The 25908-nt window shown below is 43.1% G+C and overlaps 1 protein-coding gene across 1 annotated transcript in view; it reads right to left on the bottom strand.

Annotated features, from left to right (window-relative positions):
- Nucleotides 1-265: 265 nt before the first annotated feature.
- The window catches only part of DIPK2B (divergent protein kinase domain 2B), a 37036-nt gene continuing 11393 nt past the window's right edge, over nt 266-25908 (bottom strand). The window contains exons 3-5 of the mRNA XM_081125731.1: nt 5868-6041; nt 4495-4783; nt 266-3373 (exon numbers count right to left, since the gene is read on the bottom strand). Coding sequence (XP_080981857.1) covers nt 3033-3373; nt 4495-4783; nt 5868-6041 — 804 coding nt within the window. The 3' untranslated portion in view covers nt 266-3032. The remainder of the gene's footprint in view (nt 3374-4494; nt 4784-5867; nt 6042-25908) is intronic.

Below are 25908 nucleotides of genomic sequence, written 5' to 3'. Positions count from 1 at the left end.
CAGAGGACTAATAATATACCAAGATAATTTTGTTCTGGATGAAGTCCCTTGAGTTTTGACTCACCTCTCTCCTGACTGTTGAGAGGAAAGAGTAGTTCTTGCAGAAGTGGCTGTGCCCTGTACAGGGTGGGGCAAAAGTAGGTTTACAGTTGTTTGTATAGAAGATAATAAAATAATTAATAAATAATAATACAAAAATAAACTCTGTGTTTCATGTACTCACAATTGTAAGGCTATGTTTGCCCCACCCTGTATATGATCAGCATAGTATCTTAGTCTGTTGGGGCTGCTATAACAAAATACCATAGGTTGGGTGGCTTATAAGAAACACACATTTATTTCTCACAGTTTTGGAGGTTGAAAGTCCAAGATCAATGCACTGGCAGATTCAGAGCCTTGTGAAGATCCACTTCCTGGTTCATAGCCTGTACCTTCTCAATGTGTCTTCACAGGGAAGAAGGGGCCAGGGAGCTTTCTAGGGTTTTTATTATAAGATCACGAATCCCATTCTTGAGGGCTTACCCTCAGGATAATCACCTCCCAAAGACTTCACCTCCTAATACCTTCACCTTAAGGGTTAGGATTTCAATACAAGAATTTCAGAGAGACACAAACATTCAGTTTATAGCACATGGTGTATGAAAAACAGCAAGCAAAAATGTCTGAAAAACACAGACATTGTCCTTAGAAAGAACAGTTTCCCAGCACCTGTTCTGTGGCCAACCCTGTGCAGGTTGCTATAGGAACTCAGAGCCCTCCACCCCTCACTGCCATCCTCAGGGATCTCCCAGCTTGTTGGGAAGGTGGGACACAGATTTCTCTGGAATACCCCTTGGATCAGAAGTACAAAGATGGGATTCAGAAAGGCTTAGCAAGAGCTTGCACTGTCAGGAAAAGCTTCTGATAAAGGTAGGACCTCAGACAGAGTCTTAAATGATGCAGTGGAAGAATGGAACCATCCAAGCCTCAGCCCTGGGTACAGACACTACATACTCCCTCATGTAGGGTCTGGCTTTTAAATTCATCACAACAGCCTGGAGTTGGGGGGCACTGCAAGTTGGGTTCTCTGGAAGCAGATACTAAGATGGAGTTCAGGGTGTGTGTTCATTTTTTGAGGCTGCTATAACAAATTACTACAAAGTGGGTGGCAATAGGCATTTATCCTCTCACAGTTCTGAAGGCCAGAAGTCTAAGATAAGCTTCACTGGGCTGAAAGCAAGGTGTTGGGAAAGGTAGTGAATCCTCATCCTCCAGACCAGGTCAAAAAGCAACTGTCTGAGGCTCTCAGGCAGCCTGAGTCTGCCCTTCCAGAAGCTCGGTCTGTCATCCTCACTGTCATGGCTGCCCCCAGAGATAGGGCTTGAAGCAGTAAAAAAGCAAACTCCACAGGCAACTTAGTGTGCCATAAAATAGGACTTTTCTTGGCCCAGCTTTAAATGTGAGTGAAGGGACCAGAGTTGTGTAGGTCAGGGTGAGAGTCAGAGGCTGAAGGGGAATGCAAGAAGAGCATAGAATGGTAACAGGGGTTCTGGAACTATCCCAGCAAGTCATTCTTCCTCCCTGAGGCTCAGTTTCTCTGTCAGCACTGTGAAGCCTGTTAAGCCAGGCATTCTAACCTAAAGTCGGTGATTCAGAAGTAAAAAAGAGAGGCTAACTGAGAGGTCCCTAGGAGTAGAGGGCTGACAGGGAAACTGGGCAAAGATCCAAAGAGCTCCCCACTAATGAGAGGCCGGGGCAAGAATATACATGGGGGCCCACATACCATGGAGATAATACTTAAAAGGTATAAAGCAAACTAACAAACATTTGATAAAATATGTTTTGTTGGCTGACCTTGAAAAAAAATTTAGGTGAAGTTTGAATGAAAATTCTCAGACTTCTTAGAGTCCTACATTAGAGGCCTCAGTGTGTAGAGAGCTGGCCCGGATCCAGCTGTGGCTACAATGAGAATGTTCTACTCACAGACCTCTTGCTCCAGGGAGTGGAACTGGCTAGATGCCCTGCGCAGAGCTTTAAAATCCATGTTAGCGGTTGGGCCAAGGCCACATCCTCTGTGGGTTGTTTCCTATAGCAGGGGTATAGCCGCCCATTCTTGGAGACTTGAGGCTCATCTGATGGCTAGCTTTGGCTCAAGGACACCGTGACAACCTTGCCAAAGCATCTTCCCATTGTGTAAAAGAGAGCCTAGGATACTTCCACCGAACCTTTGGACTCAGACTTGTAGCTGGGCCTGCTGGTTCTCTCAGCTGACTCTGGTTCACTCCTTTCCTCATACACAGGCATCTTTCTTAATATGATCCTTCATTGTTTTATCTTGTCTTGACACTTGTTTCTCAGAGGATCTGGTTGAACATATTAGCCTCCAGCCCATTCCTCCCTTCTTACCTTTGGCTCCTTTCCACACCATGTGGTGCTTCACTCGAACCTGTATGGGACCCCAGGTACCCAGGGCATGGTCTTATCCATGTGCACCCTTGGCCTGCAGTTTTCTTACCCTGAGGTGGTGTGGGGAGTGTGACTGGAGGACTAGCTCAGGAGCACAGGGAGCAGGAAGAGGGTCCTTTTGTCTGAGTCTAGCCTAACATGCTACTGGCCAGAGATCTCACTCTTCTTGCCATCCTCCTAACCTCCACTATTCTGTCTCATTCACCATGCCTGTGTATACTTCTGAACACACTTTATAGCCAGTAGGAAGCATATTACCCTGGCTCTTCACATCTCTGTCTTCTTTCATTAACTCGAGAGTCTGGTGGAGAACAGAGGAAACAGAGGCTCAGAGGTTGAATGGGTGCCCACACCTGGATCATCTGTTGCCCATTCCTGGCTCTTTTGTGATGTTCCAGCCAGCAAGTGCAATGACACTGTGTTGCACAACTGCCCTCTGGTCATTGGAATGTTCATTAGTCCTTGGGAAATAAATGTGCATTTCTCGTAATGTCTGAAACAGCTGTTTCTTTCAAACTTGCAACAACCCATCTGGGAAGTGGAGAACCAAGGATGTTGTCCCTGGGGGCCAGCCAGGTTCCAACCCCTCAGAACTTATCGTTATACTTGCAGTCTGGGTAGCGGTAAGCAAATCTGGGGTCACAGGTTCTCAGGGATCTCAAGATATCTTTCAGCTGGCTGGCAACCCCAAGGACTTCGGGGTCTGGGCTGGTGCCCTCCCCACACTTGGCCAGGAGGACATCTATCTGCTCCTGCACTGGAGAGGGGAACTTCCCCTGGAGTAGTTGAGGCAGCACCTGCCGACACACCAGCACCAGGCTCTGCTTCTCAGGGATGGTGTCACAGGAGGGCAGCTCGGCCTGGCAGCCAGTAACCAGGCAGCTAAAGATGTCTTTATTCTCTCCTGCCCTGGAGGCTGCTTGGCTGCCTAGAAGAGAAACATGAAATGTTACACATCCTACAACTTGCTCTCTTTGGGGGAGATGTCACTAATTAGAATTGCTGGGAAAAGTGGTTTAGTCTCCTAGCATATCCTGTCACCAGGAGATTTAGGGCTCAGGAACAGAATGGCCCCTGATAAGAACAATGTGGGAAGAACTCTCTCTGCTACAATAGGTTGAGGCCAGACATGGAAAACACCCTTATCCCTACTAGAAGTTGGGCTTATAACTGTAGGACTCACCTCCATATTACCATTCTCCCATTCTTACTACCGGATTAGGGAACTCAGGAAATTACTATGACCCATTTTATTTGTCCTTTTTAAATACAAAGTCAGGAGAAAGAACAGGTAATCCAGAATATGCATTCAATGGGTTATTGTGGGACTGACATTCAGTGGTTTACATATCCTGAATATTCTGAAATCAACCTCACTTCTAATAAAAGCAAACCAGGAAATGATTTAGTGTGATTTAATTGATCTATCTTTGTAGGCCTTCTCATATAAAAAAATCCTCTGTCCTGTCATTGGGCTCATAACATTTGGTTACCGTTAGAGATTGGGATGCTCAAAGGGCTCCAAAACCCCTGGTGAGTCTGTGCACATAGTGAAAAACATGATTCACTTAGATACCTCATGTAGTGCCATGCTTTTTAATTGGAAACTTTATAAAAAGCAAAGGTGCCAAAATGGACTGCAAAATACACGAGTTAATCAGCCAGATAATTAAGTTTCAGATAAAGGCTGAAAGCATCTGATGAGAAAGGCTCTGAGAGGGAGATGGATCCAGAAGTGGTGTGTGTATGAAGAAGGGCAGGGGTCCCTGGGCCACACAGATTGAATTGGACAAAAGCATTGCCCTTGAGGCCATGCCATGATGCAAAATGCCCCCCATGGACAAGGTCAAGGCCAGTTCCCCTTTGGAGTTGGAGTTGAAGCAAGGATTCTAAAGCGGGAGAGGGACATCTGGCATGAACTTGGGCTGCTCTCACTATGACATACAGAGTCTGGAAAGGCCCAATGGCACTACTCCCGGGCACCCCTCCAAGCTCCTGTCACTCTGACTTCCTCTCTGACAGTTGGTCAGCCAGGCCCATGCTGAGTACCTTCCTGCTTGTCGATGACACCCAGGGCACTGGCATCCCGGATGAACAGATGCCCGTTGTTAAAAATGCCAAACATGGTGGCATCCACATGGGTGAAGTAGAGGAAGTAGTTCAAATCGTTGTTTCTCAGAGACTCCAGGATCCTGAGGAGCTGGTAGGCCAGGTCAGCAGCCTGATCTGGGGGTGCACCATAGAATTCCTGCAGCAGGCTGGTGCTGGTGCTGACCAGGAATCGGCCACAGGAGCCCAGGTACTTGGGCAATGGCCATCCTTCGGCTCCAGGGAAGATCTGCCAGGCCAAGAGGAGGAGGAAGCATTAGAGAAAAAGTTCACAGAGAAAGCGTTCTCCCTCCCTCCCTCCCTCCCTCCCTCCCTCCCTCCCTCCCTCCCTCCCTCCCTCCCTCCCTCCCTCCCTCTCTCTCTCTCCCCCCCCCCCCCCTCAGTCTCTTGGAGCAAGGCAACACCTCCACCTCATCCTTCCTCCCTTTTTGTTCTTGTTTTAGATGAATAGATTTGGAAAAGGAAGCTCTTATTTCCATGCAGTGGATTGTATTTTCACAGTGTTCTCAAGTGAGAGTGAGGTATGAGAATGCTAAGGCACTTGCCAGGATTTTAGATGGTATTCAGATTAAGGGGAATATGTTAATTTTAAGAGATATATAGTTGAAGCAATGACTGCTATTTGAGATTTCAGAGATATCACTGCTTAGGAAGAGGCCATGGGGGAAAAAAAAGAGTCAATTTAAGGATGATTTAGAGAAAAATATTTTAAAAAATAACAGTACAGGCACCAGGCTCTGTGATAAGCCAAACATCATGAAGGTTCTTGGGTGACACATTTTGGGAACCACTGCACTGGCCCAGAGTGTCTTTCCACCCCCCTGTCTTGTCGACCAGTGTATCCTCAGGCTCTAGTGCTCCTTATTTATTTCATCATTCACCTATGAATAGACATTTAGATTACCTCAATTCTTTTCTCCTTTCCAGCTGTAGCTGCAGGGCACTTCTGGGGGTCATTCTTTGGCTATTTCCCCACCCCCTGGGCTTGCTCAAATCTTACTGGTATTTGAGGCACTGGTCAGAGCTTCCCTCCTTCATAGAACCCTTCGGTGCTACCTCAGGAAGTGAAGGTGGATGTTGTTTCTCCACCTACCCCAGCTCCCACACCTCTTAACAGCAATCTCAGCACTCCTCCTCTCCCAGCTCTCCTGGAAGCCAAAGGGGATATTTACTGAATGCCACAAAGGTACTAACATGGGTTGGTTGCCCTGAGGCATGCAGTAAAAGGGGGAGAGAGCTCAGCTCAGGGTTGCCCTCCTCTGAGTCCGAGGTGAACCCCATTCCTGGAGCAGCTTTCAGGGGTCACTGCATACCTGTAGGAGAATGGGATGCGTGTTGACAGCTAACGTGTAGAGCAGGCGCAGCTTGTCGCGGTCCGTGAAGTGGTCCATGAAGATGCTGCCGGCATCAGCCACTTCAGCATAGCGCCGAACCACTCGGTCCAGGAGTCGCTGTGATGGGCATCGCAAGAGGGGGCTGGGCAAGCCCTGTAGGGAGGTGGGTGAGAGAGACCCCGAAGGATGCTGAACGCTCGCAGGGGCCCTGGCAGGTCAGAGCATTGCAGGTCCTGCTGGTGGGAGACACCTTGGAGCTGAGGGGCCAAATGGGCCCTGGGAGGGGACAGACCCTAAGAAGGGAGAGGGAGGCGAGGAGCAGCTGAATGCTACTGGGGAGGTGGGGCAGGAAGGGGAGGAAAAGACCCTTGGGGTGGGGAGCTAGGGCAGAGCACCTTCAGTGGTAGAGCAAGAGGGGGCTGAGCAGGCTACACTGGAGGGGGTGGCAGGGAGGCCTGGTAGCTGAGGAGAAGGGCCAGAGTGTTCCTGGGGTCAGGGAAGGAGGGCACTGAGTAAATGGGGCAGCCCCAGCAGGCACTTGGAGCCTTGGAGCTCCTGTCTGCATCCCCACCCACCGTGGTGCCACACCCTGCACTTCCAAGGAGAGTTGATCTCAGGTTGAATTAATTGAATCAGCCCTCTGCCATTGGTCTTTAAAATTCCCTCCACCATTTCACTAGGGTGCCACCACAGTTATGCTACACACTGACATCTTATTTGTGCCCCTTTGTTCTTCTAGGGATAAAATTGGGAGATGCAGACCTAGGCTTATTTCCCATGACCTTCTAACCCTCTCCTATACCTTTCTCCTCAGGCTGAACAAACACAATGAACCTACTAATAAATGCAAAGAAACATATTTAAGAACAAGGCCCTGGGGCCCAGTGTGCCAGAATTTAACCCCAGCTTCACATGTAGCAGCTAGTTATGCGACCTTGGACAAATTACTTAGTCTCTCTGTACTTCTGGTTCCATTTTAAGTGAGGGTGCAAGTAATAACACCTTAAGAAGCATGAGGATCAAATAAATTAATAGATATAAAATACTGGAACAGTGTCTGGTGAGTAGTAAGCACTCAATAAATGCTATCTGCTCTTATTAAATTAAAATGTTTAAACTCCCAGCACAGAGAATAGTGACGATAGCCAATGATAGCAATGACAGCAAAAGTCAGACTTTGTGAGTGAGAACAGGATTTTCAAGTTCTAAGAGCTTGGCTTTGTAGATCACAAAGCAAGCCTGAAAATCCCAGGGCAGAACATATGTCCACAGTTTTCTGTAGACAGTGTTTGCAGCTGGCCTGCTTAGAGGAAGCTCTGGCTGAGTGAGCCCTGAGCACCCTAGCATGAGGCAGGACAGAAACCTGGAGCCCTTGACCTACCCAGGGGGAACCCAGGAGGATGGAAAGACCTCTGGGAGCCTTGAGGTTGGAGCGTGGAATTTGTAGAAGCTTGGGCAGGTCAACAGGGGAGGTTGTTCAAACATTTCGTTTGCTTGGGACTGAAGGTTTCCTGAGACACGGAGTTTTCAGTGCTAAACTTGGGAAACTGAGATGTTTGGTCACACTACCACAGGGCCACAGCTGGACCATGGTCTTGGGCAGTGTATGCTCTTGCCCCCAGATGAGGACCAGAATAGACTGGCAGAGGCCAGTGTGGATGCTTGCTGACCTACCACAACCTGGGTACTTAATAGAGGCCTTCTGTGCAGGATGGTACTGAGAGTGATTGTCACACTCAGAGCCTAACAGTCTGTAAAACAGTCAATACAATTTAGTGGGTATGACGCTATATGGTCAGTTTTATGTGTCAATTTGGTTAGGCTATAGTACCCAGTTCAATCAAACACTAATCTAGATGTTGCTGTGAAGGTATTTTGTAGATGTAGTTAACATTTCCAGTCAGTTGACTTTATTATTATTTTTTTAATTTTTAGTTTTTAAAAATATATCTTTATTGAATTCAGAGAGAGGAAGGGAAAGGGAAAGAGAGAGATAGAAACATCAATGATGAGAGAGTCATTGATTGACTGCCTCCTGCACACCCCTTACTGGTGATCAACCAGGCAACCCGGGCATATGCCATGACCGGGAATCAAACAGCAATGGCCTGGATCATACGTTGCTGCTCAACCGCAGTGCCACACCAGCCAGGCTCAGTTGAATTTAAGTAAAGGAGATGCTCTTTGATAATGTGGGTGGGCCTGTCCCAATTAGTTGAAAGGCTTTAAGAGCAAAATTAAGGTTTCCCTGAGGAGTAAGAAATTCCACCTGTGAACTATAGTGTCAGCTCTTGCCCAAAGGTCTCAAGCCTGCTGGGTTTTGGACTTGCCCACCCCTAAAATCACATAAGCCAACTTCTTAAAATAAACCTGCTTTATATATATATAAAATGATACATTATATAATATGCTTATTTTATTTATAAATTTTATATTAATTATATTAATTAACACATTAATCATATGGATTAATAATGTTTTATATTTATGTTATAATTATATGTTATATACAATATCTCTCTATATAATACACACACAGATTATACACTGGCTAAGGATAAAGCACTTGTTCATTGTGGAAACGACAGCAACTGAGACGAAAATCTAGACTTGCTTTCATTTTTGAAGCTTCTAGTGAAATCTGAGTACACAAGACTTAACTTCCTCAATGAGTTGTTTGACCTTCAGTTGGCTTTTACCCACACTTTATTGTGTGTGTTTATTCAAAACACATCACCAGCAATAAGCAGTGTCCTTATTTAAAGGGTTCTTCCCAGAATGAAAGCATAAAAGTTAAATTGTCTAAACAAATAATTTTGTGACTCTGATGGAGGTACTTAGAAAGTAAAAAAGCTATGCTTATTGTTCCTTTCTAGAAGCTAGAGTTAAAACGTTCATCTAATGGTCAAGCAAAAAGGGGATTTCCCTCCCAGCAGACAACAACTTAAAAGTTAGGTAGATCGTCAGTATTCTTGCCAGAATTTCCCTGGCTTCTTCTCAAGTTCTATCTCATGGGTGAGATCTGCCCAGCCTGAAGGTCCCATCAGAAGTGGAAGATGGCAGCACGGGGACCACAACTTGGTTGGTGTTGGCTGAGTGATGGCCCTGTCTAGGGGGCCACAAAGTGTGCTGGAAAGGGTCTGGGCTTTGGAGCTGACCGTCTGTCATTGGAGAATATTGTTCACACATTGCCTATCCTGGGTGATCCTGTGTGTTGGTGAATTCTGGGGTGGGGGTGGGGGGTGTAATTGGAGCTGTGTGTAGAGGGCTGATGCAGAAACCTCTGTAATGATTACTATTTGAAAACATGGTAGGCAAGACACAGTTGAGGAAAGGAGGCTCACACTTTCTGGAAGTTCTAAGTGTCAGGCCCCACAGCAAGTCTTTTCACAGACATTATCTCCCCACTCACAGGGACTTTGAGCCTTTAGTTCGCTCTTGCCCTGGTGACTCTCCTGGAAAATTCAAGTGATTCATTAAAGAGAGCTTTTGAAATTTGTGGAAAACACAGTGATATTAATTTTCACAGCGCATACTGGCAAATGCAAATAGTAGACTGCATTGTCAGGTGATCCAGTAAATGGTCTTATTTTCCAGATGAGAATACTAAAGTAAAGACCAGGAAAGGGAAATGGCTTATTGAAGATCATGCTGCTTCTATTTACAATGGCTAAGATCTGGAAACAGCCCAAGTACCCATCAGTAGATGAGGGGATAAAAAAGCTGTGGGACATTTACACCATGGAATACTATGTAGCTGTAAAGAAGAAAGATCTCTCCTTCCCCACCCCCCCCATTTTCAAAATATGTTTTTATTGATTTCAGAGAGAGGAAAAGAGAGGGAGAGAGAGATAGAAACATCAATGATGAGATAGAGTTATTGATCGGCTGCCTCCTGCATGCCCCTGCTGGGGATTGAGCCCACAATCCAGACATGTGCACTGATAGGGAATTGAACTGTTACCTCCTGGTTCACAGGTTGATGCTCAACCACTGAGCCACTCCAGGTCAGGCAAGAAGAAGGATCTCTTACCCTTTGGGACAGCATGGATGGACCTGGAGTATGTTATGCTAAGTGAAATAAGTCAGGCAGAGAAAGACAAATATCACATGATCTCACTTATATGTGGAATCTAAAGAACAAAATAAACTGATGAAAAAAATAGATCCAGTGACATAGAAGCATGGAAGAGACAGAGGAATGTCAGAGGGAAGGCGGGGGTGGGTGGGTGGGGAGAGATTAACCAAGAATTTATATGCATATATGCATAACTCATGGACACAGACAATAGAGTAGTGAAAGCTTGGGGAAGGGGGTGGGTGTAGGGTAGAAGGGGTCAAGGGGGAAAAAAAGGGGGACATCTGTAATACTTTCAACAATAAAGGTAATTCTTTTTTAAAAAGATCATGCTGCTTGTTGGTGCTCAAGTGTACTTCTATGCCCAAGTCTCAGTAGGGCATTAGAACTTATATGCATAACCCATGGACACAGACAATAGTGCGGTGAAGGCCTGGGGAGGGCATGGGAGTAGGGAAGAGGGGGCAATGGGGGAGAAATGGGGACATCTGTAATACTTTCAACAATAAAGATAAATTTAAAAAATGATTTAATGGGGAAAAAGCAGGGAAAAAAAGAAATTGGTGATTTCAGAATAGCGTGTCCCAAATTTGACTGACAATCAAAACCTTTAGAGTGCTATAAAGGTATAGATCCCTAGACTTCACCTAGAAATTCTGAATGGGTAGGTCCAGTGAAGGCCTAGGACTCTGCATTTTTGACACGTGTCTTGCAGCACTCTTTTTATTAAGCAAGTCTGAGAAATGGTGGTGGGGAGTGTGGAAGAGGAGGGGGTGAGATGTGATTCAGCATTTCTATTTAGGAGCTTTGGAAGATGTCCTGGGCAGACTTCTTCCTTTATTTTGGACACAAATACAAGCAATTGTGCATTCTTGATGGCAGAGTGTGGATATCTGGTAGAGAAGCCCTTCCCCATCTTTTCTTAGCTGGCATTTTTCCTCAGAAGGCTTTGGTTGCTAAAAGCCCAAAGTGTTACCTTTCAGAAGGGGCTATGCAAACTGTCCTAAGGGTGCTCCTGAAACCCAAACAACCTTCAAAACACAACCAAATGAATCTCTCAGGAGGGGACCACAGATGCCTGGAGAAGAGATGGGTTTCTGACTCCTCCAATCCCATCACAGAGCCTGCTTTGCTTTTTGGAAGGTTTGAACCTCTCCCAGAGAGTCAGGTGAGCTCACGTTGAAGGAGGAATCTAGAGGGCCAAGATGAAGCTGGAACAGCATTGGTTGCCCAAGGGCCACATATTGTCTCAGTTTGGCCATTAACCTCACACAGCATCTCAAGGTGACATGAACAAAAAGAGAGCTGAACTCCAGATACCTCCATTTTTATACTTCCTATGTTGGGTCAGGGATGGGTGAAGGCACTAGGATTGTCCCTTTAGTCATTTTGGCCAGGAAAAGGTGCCAGAAGTCATGAGGCCAAATAGTCCACTTTCACATGGTGGAAAGACTGGAGCAGTTGTTCATATTCTGCACCATGGCCTGTCTTGCTAGCTTTTTGGGAATTGAACACAAAGCCAAAGAGCATGCATGCTAAAGGTCTGGTGTGGTGAGAAGCATGTGTTTTGCACTTAGTAAATGGTACACATTATTATCACTATCATTGTCATCAGCATCACCACTAGCATCATCACTACCACATTATAAACACACCTTCTAATCAGCTGTGTTACTCTCCATGTCCTATGTCCCCTTCTAGTTGAAGCTAGAAGAGGATGAGGCCATCTTTGATGGGATGGAGGTGCCTGGTGTGAAAGGCTCTGCCTAATGGAGTGTGTTGGTGAAGATTAAGCCAATTATTCTGTCTCTCTTTTGGGATTTAGACTGAGAAAATGGGGACAGGAGGGAGCTATGGAAAGAGGCAGGGATGCCATGAACCAGAGTGCCTGGGGGTCCATGAGAGACACTAGATGCATAGTTGCTGGTCCTCAGAGCTGCCTCAGGTCCTGAAAACTTCCAGGCCCCATTCTGGGCTGGAGATGACCTTACCATAAACTCTTTTTCCAGAGAGTGGGTTCATTGAGTCTTTGCTCCTTGCTCCCAGGAGAGTCAAGCAGCTCACCAACACAGAGAAAAGTGGCTTCATTGAAGCCCGAGGGAAGGGCAGTGGGCTAGGATTGGAATCTTGGCCCAACTGTGACTCAGCTTCTGCCTCTGTAAGAGGGGATGATGGAATGGCAGGAGGACTTAGGAAGACAGTGTGTGCCAATCTGTTTAAAGTACTCAATGTCTCAGGCCCTTGTAGAGCCATATCATCCTCAAGCTCACTTCCCATATTAACCATCCCTCTTAGCTCTGGATGACTTTTGCCTGGTTCCACAAATCAAGTATTATTCAAAAGACAATGATTTACCATCACTGAACATATTTAGATACTTTCTCCAGTGGAAATAAATGTGTAGAAGAAAGAACACTAACTGCTCTTAGAAAATCTAAGACAAGAAGTGTGCCTTTCCCTTCAAGATCAGAAGTCAGCAGTTTGAGGTCACAATGCTAGCTGAAGGCACAGTCTAATTCAGGACTCTGCCTTTTCTTTCCAAGGATATATCCAACTGACCAATGAAGAGCTTCATGTTGAAATGAGAATTAGTTTTCATTTCTCAGACAGAATCTGCTCTTTTGTTCTAAGGCTTTAGAACATAACTATAAGGCCAATAAAAATTTTTTCATGTTTGCAAATTATGGCACACATGCTAAAGACAGCACATATACTAACTCGAGTCACTCTATTCCCTTCCTTACCCTTTCCAATGGCCACCACTGTCTTCCCCATCAGTGGATCAGGCCACAGATGGTTCACATGCTGTCTATATAGAATGGTTAGCCAGTAAATTTTTTTCCCCACTCACTGGGAGAAGAGAGGTTTTTAAAGTTGGCCATCCTGTGCATGTTCATTGTGAGACATTGAAAGAATATGGAATTGTATAGTGCAAAAGTAAAAAAATCAGAGGCAGCAGATGCGAGCCCGGTGCAGCCTAGTTCAGGGTGTTGCCTTCCCCAGGGGTGTGTCAAGGCCCACCCATGCCCTGCCCACACTCCTACCAGGTCCCTGCAGAGCCATTGAGAAATTCCAAGATGGCGGCAGATTAAGTGGAAACTACATTGACACTATCCCAGGACCAAACTGGAATTACAACTAAAATATAGAAAACCATACTGAAAAATCAACTGAAGACTAGCTGGAGAACACCCTTATAACCAAGGACTTAAAGTGGAGACTGCATAGAGGAGGAGTGGGGAACATCAGGCCTGAGGGCCATATACAGTGTGTGAAATCATTTGGTCTGGCCCTGCCAAAGCCTCTCCAAAGAGAAGCAGTTCCAGCCATCACATTAGGGGTGAGTTAATTAAATGTTTGACGAAATATAGCAGGCTAATTTTTTAAAATGTTTTAATTTATCTTTATTGTTGAAAGTATTACAAATGTCCCCCTTTCCCCTGCATTGATCCCCTCCACCCTGTATCCCTCCCCCAAGGCATTAACCACACTTTGACTGTGTCCATGGGTTATGCATAGATGCATATAAGTTCTTAGATTAATAACTCCCCACCCACCCATCCACCCTTGCCTTCTCTCCAATATTCATCAGTTTGTTCCATGCTTCTATGTTTCTGGATCTGTTTCGTTCATCGGTATATTTTGCTCATTAGATTCCACATATGAGTAAGATCATGTGATACTCATCTTTCTCTGACTGGCTTATTTAGCTTAGCATAATACTCTCCAGGTCCCACCATGCTGTCTCAAAGGGTAAGGGATCCTTTTTTTACAGCTGCGTAGTATTTTAGGCGTAAATGTCAGAGAAAATGCTTTATATTTCAATTTTCTTGAACTTGTAGAGACTAGATTTGTGTTCTAAGATGTGGTCTATTTTTGAGAATGTCCCATGTTCACATGAGAAGAATATATATTCTGCAGCTTTATGTTGAAATTTTCTGTAAATGTCAATTAAATCCATCTGATCTAGTATGTAATTTAGATTTTTTGTCTGAAAGATCTATCCAGTAAAGTCAGTGAGGTGTGAAAGTTCCCTACTATGACTGTATTGCTGTCGATCTCTCCCTTAAAGACCTCCAGAAAGTGTTTTTTTTTTGCCTGTGTGAGTCTTTTGTTCTGAGGTGGGTCTCTTGTAGACGGCATATATTTGAGTCTTGTTTTCTTATCCATTCAACAGTCCTATGCCTTTTTTTCCTTTAACTTATCTCTATTGTTGAAAGCACTACAGGTGTCCCATTTTTCCCCCTAATTGACCCCCTCCACTTCACTCCCACGCCCTCCCCAGGCGTTCACCCTGTCATCGTCCATGTCCATGGGTTATGCACATATGTATACAATTTCTTTGGTCAATCTCCTCCCACCTTCCATTCCCTCTTCCCTCTTCCCTCTGAAATATGATTGTCTGTTGCATGCGTCAGTGTCTCTGGATCCACTTAGTTTGTTCGATTCTTCTGTTCATTAGCTTCTTCTTAAAGAAGACTCTTCATCTTTTCAAGTGGTACTGGTCTGGTGGTGATGAACTCCTTTAGCTTTTTCTTATCTGTGAAGCTCTTTATCTGACCTTCAATTCTAAATGATAGCTTTGCTGGGTGGAATAATCTTGGTTGTAGGTTATTGCTTTTAATCACTTTGAATATTTCTTGTCACTCCCTTCAGGCCTGCAAGGTTTCTGTTGAGAAATCAGCTGACAGTCGTATGGTAGTTACCCTTGTAGGTAACTAATTGCTTTTCTCTTGCTGCTTTTAAGATTTTCTGTTTGTCTTTAACCTTTGGCACTTTAATTATAATATGTCTTGCTGTGGGCCTCTTTGGGTTCCTCTTATTTGGGACCCTCTGTGCTTCCTGGACTTGAAAGTCTATTTCTTTCCCAGGTAGGGGAAGTTTTCTGTAATTATTTTTTCAAATAGGTTTTCAATTTCTTGCTCTCTTTCTTCTCCTTCTAGTACACCATGATGAGAATGTTGGGCTGCTTGAAGTAGTCCCAGAGGCTCCTTACACTATCTTCATATTTCTGAATTCTTTTTTCTTTTTGCTCTTCTGGTTGGGTGCTTTTTGTTTTCTCATATTTCAAGTTGCTGATTTGATTCTCAGTGTCCTCTACTCTACTGTTGATTCCTTGTAAATTATTCTTCATTTCATTTCTAGTAGCCTTCATTTCTGACAGGTATTTTATTAGGTCATTGATGGTTTCACTTGTTTTTGTAATAGTCTTACTAATATCCTTGAGCATCCTTATAACCAAAATTCTGAACTCTGTATCTGTTAGCTTGCTTGGTTCTATTTCATTTAGTTCCTTTTCTGGAGATTTCTTCTGTTCTTTCCTTTGTGACATGTTTCTTTGCCTCCACAATTTGGCTGCTTCCTAGAGTTTGTTTCTATGTATTAGGTAGAGCTGCTATGTCTCCTGGAATAGGTAGATTGACCTTGTGTAGTAGGTGTCCTGTAGGGTCCAGTGGCTCAGCCTCTCCGGTGACTTCAGCTGGGCCTTTTAGGTGCTCCCCTGTGTGGGCTGTGTGTATTGTCCTGATGTAGTTGAGCTTTGGTTGCTGTTGGCATCACTGGGAAGAATTTACCTCCAGGCCAATTGACTGTGAGGACTAGCTGCAACTACAGCCAAAGAGCTGCTGTGCTGGAGACACCCTTATGGAGCAGGATTTACTTCAGTGGAACTTTGGTGTTCACCAAGTGCACCCCTTGAGTGTGTCACTCATGGATGTGGTAGGGTTGTAATCCAGTGTGGTCGAGTCTAACCACCAGGTGCACTGTCTCTGGGGCCTCCCGGGAGGTGTAAAGTCAGCTTCTGCCAGTGCCTTGCCCAGGGCCACCCAGCATGAGCTACACAGCAAACTGTAGTTGGCTGCTACTTGTGCTGGACTTGGAGGTGTCTAGGAGAGGCCAAGCAATGAACCAGTGCAGGGTGCAGCTAGTGCCAAGCCTGGGGCCACTTATCAAGCCTTATGGAGCATGCTGCTGCTTGTTTTAGAGATTTTAGGGAAGTCTTAAGCATGAGGCTCGAGAGGCTACTTGCATAGAAAAGCCACTGGAAATGGCTTGGATGAGCTTGCAGGTGGGGAGGGGCGGGGTCTCTGGGAATCACCAGGGCAGGGTGAAAGGTGTGAGTCAGATACTGGAGATTTAAATATTGTGCCTGCCTGCCTGCTCTGTGGGGGAAGGGCTCACCAAAGGAGCAATGGCCTCTGCCAGCTCCTCTGTCTGGGAGAAAGCTGCCCCTCCAGCTCTCTCCCCAATTTCAAGCAAGTTAGTTCCTCCCCAAATGTCCCAGGTTCCTTTCAAGCTACTTCCCAGCGCTGGAACTCAGAGGGAGTGCATCTCAGTGAGTCTGTCCATGGGTCTTTAAGAGGAAAGCCTGGGGCTCCTGCACCTTCTGTGACCCTCAGGGACAGTCCCCACTGGTTTTTACTGCCTGAAGTTGTGGGGACTTCTCTTTCCTGCCCTGTAGCCCAGGGCTGGGGCCCGATGAGGGGCTGGGACCCCTCACTCCTCCAGGAAACCTCCACTGCCGAGATATCCCTCCTGGGTTTAAATTGAAGCACTGGGTGTGGCCCGCAGCTGATTCTCTGGGATTCAGCCCTGATCCACCCAAGTCTCTGCCTCTCTTATCGGTCTAGATACTTCTTCAGTTCTCTGGTTGTAGAGCTTCTGTTTAGCTAGATTTCAGGAGGTTCTGAGCAAGGGTTGTTTTGTATTTTAGTAGTAATTTTGATGTGGTTGTGGGAGGTGGCAGGTACAGCTGTTACCTATGTTGCCATCTTGTTTTTCTCTACCTGCTTCCTTTTTATTGAAGCATTTAATCCATTTATATTTAAGGTTATTAGTGATAGGTACATATCTATTGCCATTTGATTTCTTTTTAAAAAAATATATCTTGGTTCTCTGGTAGAGTGATTTTTTCTACCCTGTTTGCCAGTTCTCTGATCCAATACTCAACTATCCCTAATCTGCAGTTTTTTCCTTCCAATGTATTTTTTATTTCTACCGTCATTCTTAATTTCCTTTAAAGTTGCCATATCTTTTCTCATGCTTTTGAGTATCCTTATGATCACTATTCTGAGCTCTATATCTGATAGATTGCTTATCTCTATTTCACTTATAGCAGGCTAATTTTTAAGTTGATAATTTGGTTTGGCCCTCAAATGATGTTATAAATACCAAAATGGTTCTTGGCACAAAAAAATCTTCCCCACTTCTGGCATAGGAAGTGTCAAGGCACGAGAGAGCTAGAGAGTATCCCATAGGCAGCAGCTGAAGTTATGGAGGGATATCTCAGCTGAAGGGGGTTCCCAGGGAGAACTCTGGGGTGAACCCCAAGTTGGGCTCCCCAGCACAAGGCACCAGAACTGAGAAAGGTGCCCACATAACATCTGGCTGTGAAAAGCAGCATGGTTTCTGTCTTCCAGGGAGAGATGGCAGGAAATGCAGGCACCCTCTTAAAAGTCCAACACACAAAATTCTGTGTGCAGCCACTCACTTGGGGCTCTGGCAGAGGGAGGATCGAGTGGACGAGAGCTGCGTTAGGAGAATACAGGGTTGCTGGCTCTGGATACAGACCTCAGAGGGTGGCCATCTGATTCTTGTGCTGAGTCATTTCCCCATATTGCAGAGGATATCTTTTTCAGTCAGACCTTTGACAGCCAGGAAACTTTTGCCTGAGGAAGAAGGAACTGCCCCACTCATTGGAAAATCTCTGGCCCCACCCAAGTTTATGCCTTGCTAGGGTCTACACCTGAGGCTCATTAAAAGACTCAGATTAATCAGCTTCAGGCAAAGGTAGATCACTGAATGCTTTGAGTCTTTGCCTGATCTGCTTCTGAGCCCAGGAGTTTGAAAAGCAGACCTTGATGCACATCTTGGTCCTTTCCAAACAAACCTAGCCACAGCAGAGGGAGCCACAAGCTGCAGATTGCTAACAGCTACACACAGGGTATTCAAGACCAGTCACAAACAGCGTATGACATTGGCCTGCACCAGACCACCCAAAAAGACTGGGAGTCCTAGCAGATCTACCTAATACACAGAAAAACCCCCAAATAGGTAGCCAAAATGGAAAGACAGAAAAACAAGCTCCAAATGAAAGAACAAAACAATTCTCCAGAAGAAGAGCTAAATGAAATGGAGATAAGCAACCTATCAGATATAGAGTCCAGAATACTGATTATAAGGATGCTCAAGAGCATGAAAAAAGATACAGAAACTATGAAGGAAATTAAGAATGACATAGCAGAAATAAAGAATACATTGGAAGGAATAAACAGCAGATTAGTGGAAGCTGAGGATAAGATCAGTGAATTAGAAGATAGAGTAGAAAAAATCAATCAGGGATCCAAATAGAAAAAACAATTAAAAAACAAGAGGACATTTTAAAGGAGCCATGGGACAAGAAACATAACAATATTCACATCATAGGAATTCCAGAAGGGGAATAGAACAAACAAGGGATAGAGAACCTGTTAGAAGAAATAGTCTCATAAAACTTCCCTAACCTGGTCAAGGAAAAATTCACACAAGTTCAGGAGGCACAGAAAGTCTCAAGTAAGAAGAACCCAAAGAGATCCATGCTCAGACACATCATTAAAATGCCAAAAATTCAAGACAAAGAGAGAATCTTAAAGGCATCAAGAGAAAAGCAATCTGTTAACTACAAAGGAACTCCCACAGAAATACAAAGGATTGTAAGAAAATACTATGAACACCTGTATGCCAACAAGCTGCCATATTTGATAAAAAGTCTCAGCAAAGTGGGAATAGAGGAATCATACCTCAACATAATAAAGGCCATATATGACAAACTTACAGGCAACATCATACTCAATGGTCAAAAACTAAAACCAATTCCCTTAAAAACAGGAACAAGACAGGGATGTCCACTTTCACCACTCTTATTCAACATAGTACTGGAAGTCCTAGCCATAGCCATCAGAGAGGAAGAAAACATAAAAGGTATCCAAATTGGAAAGGAGGAAGTAAAACTGTCATTATTCTTGGATGACATGATATTGTACATAGAAAATCATAAAAATTCCACCAAAAAACTAGTAGATTTAATAAATGAATTTGGCAAGGTAGCAGGAAACAAAATTAACAGCCAGGAATCAATGGCATTTTTATGCACCAACAATGAACTCTCAGAAAGAGAAACTAAAACAACAATCCCATTTACCATTGCAAAAACAAAAAAATTAAGATACTTAGGAATAAAGTTAACCAAAGAGATAAAAGACTTTTACTCGGAAAACTACAAGACCTTGCAAAAAGAGATAGAGGAAGATATAAACAAGTGGATGAATATACTGTGTTCATGGATTGGAAGAATTAACATCATTGAAATGACCATGCTACTCAAAGCAATCTATAAATTCAATGCAATCCCTATTAAAATACGAGTGGCATATTTCACAGATCTAGAACAAGGAGTTCAAAAACTTATATGGAACCAAAAAAGACTCCGAATAGCTGCAGCAATCTTGAGAAAGAAGAACAAAGTTGAAGGAATCACAATACCAGATAACAAGTTATACTACAAAGCCACTGTAATCAGAACAGCCTGCTACTGGCACAAGAACAGGGATATAGATTGGTGGAACAGAACAAAGATCTCAGAAATCGACTCAAGCCATTATGTTCAATTAATATTTGACAAAAGAGGCAAGAGCATACAATGGAGTAAAGACAGTCTCTTCAATAAACGGTGTTGGGAAAGTTGGACAGGTACATGCAAAAAAATGAAACTAGACCACCAACTTACACCACACATAAGAATAAACACAAAATGGATAAAAGACTTAAATGTAAGCAGTGAAACCATAAAAATCCTAGAAGAAAACATAGGCAGCAAAGTTTCAGACATCTCTTGTAGCAATATGTTTGTCAATACATCTCCTAGGCAAGGGAAACAGGAGAAAATGGGACTACATCAAACTAAAAAGCTTCTGTACAGCGTAAGAAACCATCAACTAAATGAAAAGGGAGCCCACTGTATGGTAGAACATATTTGCCAATGATACATCTGATAAAGGGTCAGGGCTACCTCCTCCTACCTACTTGTACCCTTTGGTGGCAATCATGGTCCCCTCTTCCATGCAGTAGTCAAGATCTTGGATTGTCCTGCTGGTGGGAGTGATAGCTAGTTATTCCCTCCTACTGGAGTCTCTCTCCCCCCACCTTGTCCCTCCATTTCCATCCATTCCAGGCCTCTTAAGGCTTTGCTACTGAAGCATTTGTGGGCTGCACCAAAATTTTCACTGTGGCAGGTGAAATAATCATTTTGGCAGACAGTTCAGCTGATAACTGGGACTGGCAGGACAGCTGACACAGAGTAAAATACATTATTTCATCGTCTGTCATTTTGATTCAGTTATGCCGAGGCTGGTCAAAATTCTTCACTGGGTCATTTCATTTTATCAGCCTCCCTTCCTTCCTTCCTTCCTTCCTTCCTTCCTTCCTTCCTTCCTTCCTTCCTTCCTTCCTTCCTTCCTTCCTTCCTTCCTTCCTTCCTTCCTTCCTTCCTTCCTTCCTTCCTTTCCTTCTTCCTTCTTCTCAACATACAGGAAGCCAAGTGCTTCTGACAACTCATTTGTGCATGTAAGCTTGCAGAAACTTCCATAGGAGCTCAGTGGCTTCTGCTGTGCAAAGGTCCTGTGGTCCAGGAAGTTCAGACAGAATTCTGATTCTCAGGAAAACCTTCCAACCAGCCTTGCATTTTTCTGGGGGGAGTGGCTGCCAGGTTTTTTCCTTTCCCCAGTCCCTCTGTTGAGGTTGTACTACTTGCATCAGTCAGGTTTCAATCAGAGAAGCAGAATCACTATATATTTTTTAATAGGGATCTGACCTTACACAGTTGTAGGAGCAGGTTAAGCAGTTTCTGTAAGGCTGCTGTTCTTCCATCTGATGCTAGAGCTTGGAGTCCATGGGCAGACAGTAGAGAAGGGAAAATGGATGCAAAGTGGGGCAAGGTCAAGGACAAGACTGAATCCACAAGCACAAACTGGAGCTCACAAGGACAAATAAAAGGCTATGTTTTTGAAAAGGAAAATTTAGTTGTAGAAGGGGTTTTAGTAGACACGATGCTTAATATGCAACAATATGAGGGGAATGACCAAGATGTGAAAACGAACTGGGAATGTTTAGAATTGGAAGCCAGGATTTAGGAGGTGAATGAATGGAAGGGGAGAATGTCATGTGTAACTCCAAGGAGTAGAAATAATTTAATAATTTAAATGAGTGAAAGCTAGAAGAAGATAGATTTGAGATGAACTTTCTAATGACCTGCTCTGTTCAAAGGAGGAATATGCTCTTTCTGAAGGTAGCGAGTTTCCTGTTATTGTATGGTAGTACAAAGGATGCAATATTTTGAGAGTTTGAATTGGTGAATTTTCAAGGTTCTTTCAACACCAAAAGGCTATGATGTTTATATAGTTAAGTGGGTAGAAATCCATTTTGATATTTAACAAATTGATATATTGTTCTGTGATCTGCTGTCTTATATATAGACTAGGGATAAGTATACTTATTTCTTACTTAATTCACCAAAAAGATTTAGAAATTAAATCTTCCATAGAACCCTTGGTAATTCTCAGAGGGAAAGTCTAAAAAAATAATAAAATAAAAAAAACTGGGAAAATTTTTATTGTTATAAGTGGCCCTGAGTTAGGACCAGGTTGACATGAAATTCCCCATTTTTATATCTTTTTGTATTATTCCTCCACATTAATGACTATATTTGTATTGTCAGCTGCTTAATACACCACCATATTGATTTCCAATTTTTCTCTGAGCAGTGATTTGACAAAAGTTAAATTTTAGATTGGGGATATATAGACTTTTAATCATTGTTATTTTCTTGACATGATTACAATTTCAATGATTTGCTCTGTGGTACAAAAGATAATGTTTTTAAATTTCAGGTTTGGTCGATTTTTGTTTTCACCTTTTTATTATTGTTAATGTCTGATATTATTGCTTCTTAATCAGAAAAAAATGGTCTTTGGTATTTCTACTTTTTAAAATTTATTGAGAGGTGAACTAAGGATATAAAGAAAAAGCCACGTTGAGACTATAATTTAAAAATTTTTTTTTAATTGAGAGGTTTTGTGGTTTAATAAACAGTTTTTAGAACATAATCAATATAGCTATTAGCTCTATCATTAATTCTTTCAAGTGAATGTCTTTATAGATATGTATTATATACTATATAGCTTAACCTCTATGTACTTTGTATTATGTAGGCACACATAAAGGCACAACCAATCACCAGGCCTCTGAGCCAAGTCAAGCTACAGCAGAGTATAGAAACAAGGATAGTGAGATAGTAAAGGAAGAGATCATAGCAAAAACAAAGAATGGTTTAATTTATTTAGGAAGGGGCTCGGTTGGCTAACATGTAAGTTCAGGGAAAGCTGAGAGTCTTGCGAAGGCGAAGCCTGATTTGGATGGTTCATCTTGGTGACTGTCCAGGCTTCAGTTACCCTTTGCTGGGGGCTGCTTCTATTCTGCATTTGAGACTCATTGGAAAGGAACCACTGGTGAATCATTACATATCTACTTTCCTGAGTCTTTTCTTGCCTCTTTTTCTTTCCCATCTTGCCTATGTCAAGGCTGGGGAAACTTTCACTGTCTCCTTTTCACTCATGAGAATCATAAAGAGTAATTTAGGAGTCATTTAAGTAGACAGGCTGTGTGATCTATTAGTCCCTTTTCTGTGAGCCTATGGTATGATAAAGACCTGGTTAGTAGTTTAGTAGGTTAGTTTCTGTCCCATTCCAAATAACCTCTTAGCCACAAATGCTGAGGTCACAGGGTCTCAGTGGTTTTAAGTCTAAACAAATCCCATGATTCAAAGCTTAGTTGTTTCAACTCTCTACAATTCCATGATTGGAAGTGGGCTGTGGGGGCCTGGCCATAATCTTTCTCTAGTAGTCGCCTAAAACTCCCATGGGCAGCAAATGAAGCACCATGACTACTTCCCAAGGGTCATGGGGGAACAAAGTCTCATGATCTCATGGTCACAGTGTGTCTCTGAAGAGGTTCTGCTATCCAAAAGACCACTCTACCGGAGTGTGTGTGTTGATGTCCTGGGCATATTGCCCTATGTGAGAGGGGTAAGGCATTTTTACTTGCTTAAATTTCCTTTTCCATTAATTGTCATTTCATCTTTAACTTCTGTGTTAGATCAGTATGAAAATGGTACAGCCACCAGTCAGCTGTCTTTCTTTTTCTTGATCAACATAGCCATGTTCTTTTTAAAAAACAAATGCAACTTTTAGTCCTTGACCTGCTAACCTGTGGGAAATGAAAATATTTACAGTATGAAAACTAACTGTGACTCCAACAAAAAATTCCCACTGTCATTTGAACACTTTATCATAACCTGTCTTGTATGAGAACGAGTTGAATATGGCCTGTTTCTCCCATTAGGGTGTCATCTCCCAGGATGCAGGACCTTGTCTTGACAACTTTATACCTTCCTGGGGCCTGTAAACACACCTTAAATATTTTTGAATTAAATTTATACAAAAGTGAATTTTATTTGTTTAGTATTTACCTCTAAACCCATATTCTGATTAAATTGTTAATATGTACTATGGTTAATTTGCTTATTTCCCTTATTCTATATAAACAAATAATTGTAATGAAGGAAATAAAATTGTCAGCCATTCTTGTTTAAACAAAGCTGCCTGAACACTCTATACCACCATGTAGTGGGAGCAAAGACTCCACTTCAGTCAAGTCCATTCCCACTTGAGGAAGAAACAGGGTTTATGTTTAGAATAATGTTGGAAGTCACTGGTAGTGGAGGGGCTGGGAGGGGGACACAATGGAGAATATGTGTTTTTCTCTGATTAGCCATGTGCTACTGAGGATAGTTGCCTCTCCTCTTGGCATAATAGCAGAGGAAGCCTTATTTGTGGTGGTTTTTTGAACAAGCACATCATGATAAACTGGGCAGTGTTCTTGGCTGTGGTTCTGTTTGTGGACTAGTAATTTAGGTTGTGAAATATTCCCATCTGAACAATGCAGCTTTTAGATAATAAAAGTCACGGTTTTATTAGCATAAGTGCTATGCGCGCGCACACACACACACACGGACATATAGACACATACACATACATTGTATTGTTTCACCCTCTTGCTGATTCCTGGTCTTGATTCCTTGGCAGCCCCTTGCTGCAGTGTACTGCCTGTGGCTCAAGAGAGTGTCCTTAATATAAAGCTGCACTTGGCCCTGCAGGAGGGGAACCACAGACTCCCTGGTGCATCCTCTGATGGTGACAACTGGGGCTTTTTACCCAAGTTGACTTATTTATTCATAAGCAGAACTGACAGTCAATGCTCTGAGGTTCCTCCATCAACCAGATCTGTCCTGCCTTCAATTTTCTTTTGTTTCTCTTCTCTTTCTCTCCCTTTCTACTTCTATGAGCAAAACCTGTGAGTTTCTTCACCCAAACACACACCAACACACATGCATATATGCATACTTGAGGGCTCTGGCTTAGATCTGTGTTGGAAAGTAGCTTTTGAGGAAATTGAGAACACATTTTAAGTCATGCTGAGAGAGTCCCTGGGGCTGGCCCTACTGATAGGCACTGGGACATTTGGTATGATTTGAAAGATGAAGCAAGTCTCCCTATTGTCCATCCTACAATATCTCTCCAGTTGGCTCCTGAAACTCCCATATAAATAGAGTAATATCATAATTTTCAAACCAGAAGTTAGGATTCTTGTTTAGCCAAATTTGAAATGAATGGTAACTTAGAAACACAAGGTGTTGCAAAAAAATGTATACACACTTTAAGAGCTGATAGCTCAATTTTGAAAATGAAATATATTTTAATAAACACTGCCTTTATAATTATTCAAAGTATGTGTCTACATTTTTGGGGAACACCTTATAGATTTAGACTCATATTCCATCTGAGGTCATGGCAGAAGCTGCTTGTTTGGAACATTATTAGGAAGGATCCTGGGACCACATCTGGATTTAGTGGGAGGAAGAATGCAAGGATAGCCTGGCTGGTGTGACTCAGTGGTTGAACATTGACTCATGCACCAAGATGTTGTTGGTTCGATTCCCAATCAGGGCACATGCCCAGGTTGTGGGCTTGATCCCTGGTGGGGTGTGGGGGGCAGGAGGCAGCCAATCGATGAAGATTCTTTTTCATTGATGTTTCTCTCTCTCTTTCCCTCTACCTTCTTCTCTCTCTAAAGTCAATAAAGAACATATTATAAAAAGAATGCAAGGATGTATTAGGAAGGTTGAGATAGTCATGGAATGGGCTAGTGGGAGCATTATAATATTGGCTTTATAGGCAAATGCTTTCTTGGAGGGCTAACAGTGAAATGCTATTAGCTGTTAACATCCCGACATGAATTAAATTATTAGATTAGCTGCCCATCACCTTTCAGGGCTTTAAGAGAAAATAATCACAGGATTGACTTATTCTTCCCTTTTTAAAATTGAGGTACAATTCACATAATATAAAATTCACCATTTTAACTATTTTAAAGTGTACAATTCAGTGGCTTTTAGTACTCACAGGGCTGTTCAACTATCACCTCTCTCTAACTCCAGAATTTGTTCATCATCACAAAAATAAACTCTGTACCTGTTAAGTAGTTGCTCCCAAGTCTTCCTTCCCCTCAGCCCCTGGCAACCACTAACCTGATTTTCATCTCTATGGATTTTCCTGTTTTGGATATTTCTAAAAAATGGAATCATACAATATTTGTCCTTTTGTCCCTGGCTCCTTTTATTAGCATGTTTTTTTTTTTTCAAGGTTCATCCATATTGTAATATGTATCAGTACTTCATTCTTTTCTTTGACTGTATAGTATTCCATGGTATGGATATAACATATTTTGTTTATCCATTTATTAGTTGATGGACAATTGGGTTGTTTCTACCTTTTGGCTATTGTGAACAGTGCT

The sequence above is a fragment of the Miniopterus schreibersii genome, assembly GCF_964146895.1.
Source record: "Miniopterus schreibersii genome assembly, chromosome: X".
NCBI classification, from domain to species: domain Eukaryota; kingdom Metazoa; phylum Chordata; class Mammalia; order Chiroptera; family Miniopteridae; genus Miniopterus; species Miniopterus schreibersii.
This window is presented reverse-complemented; position numbering and strand designations above follow the sequence as displayed.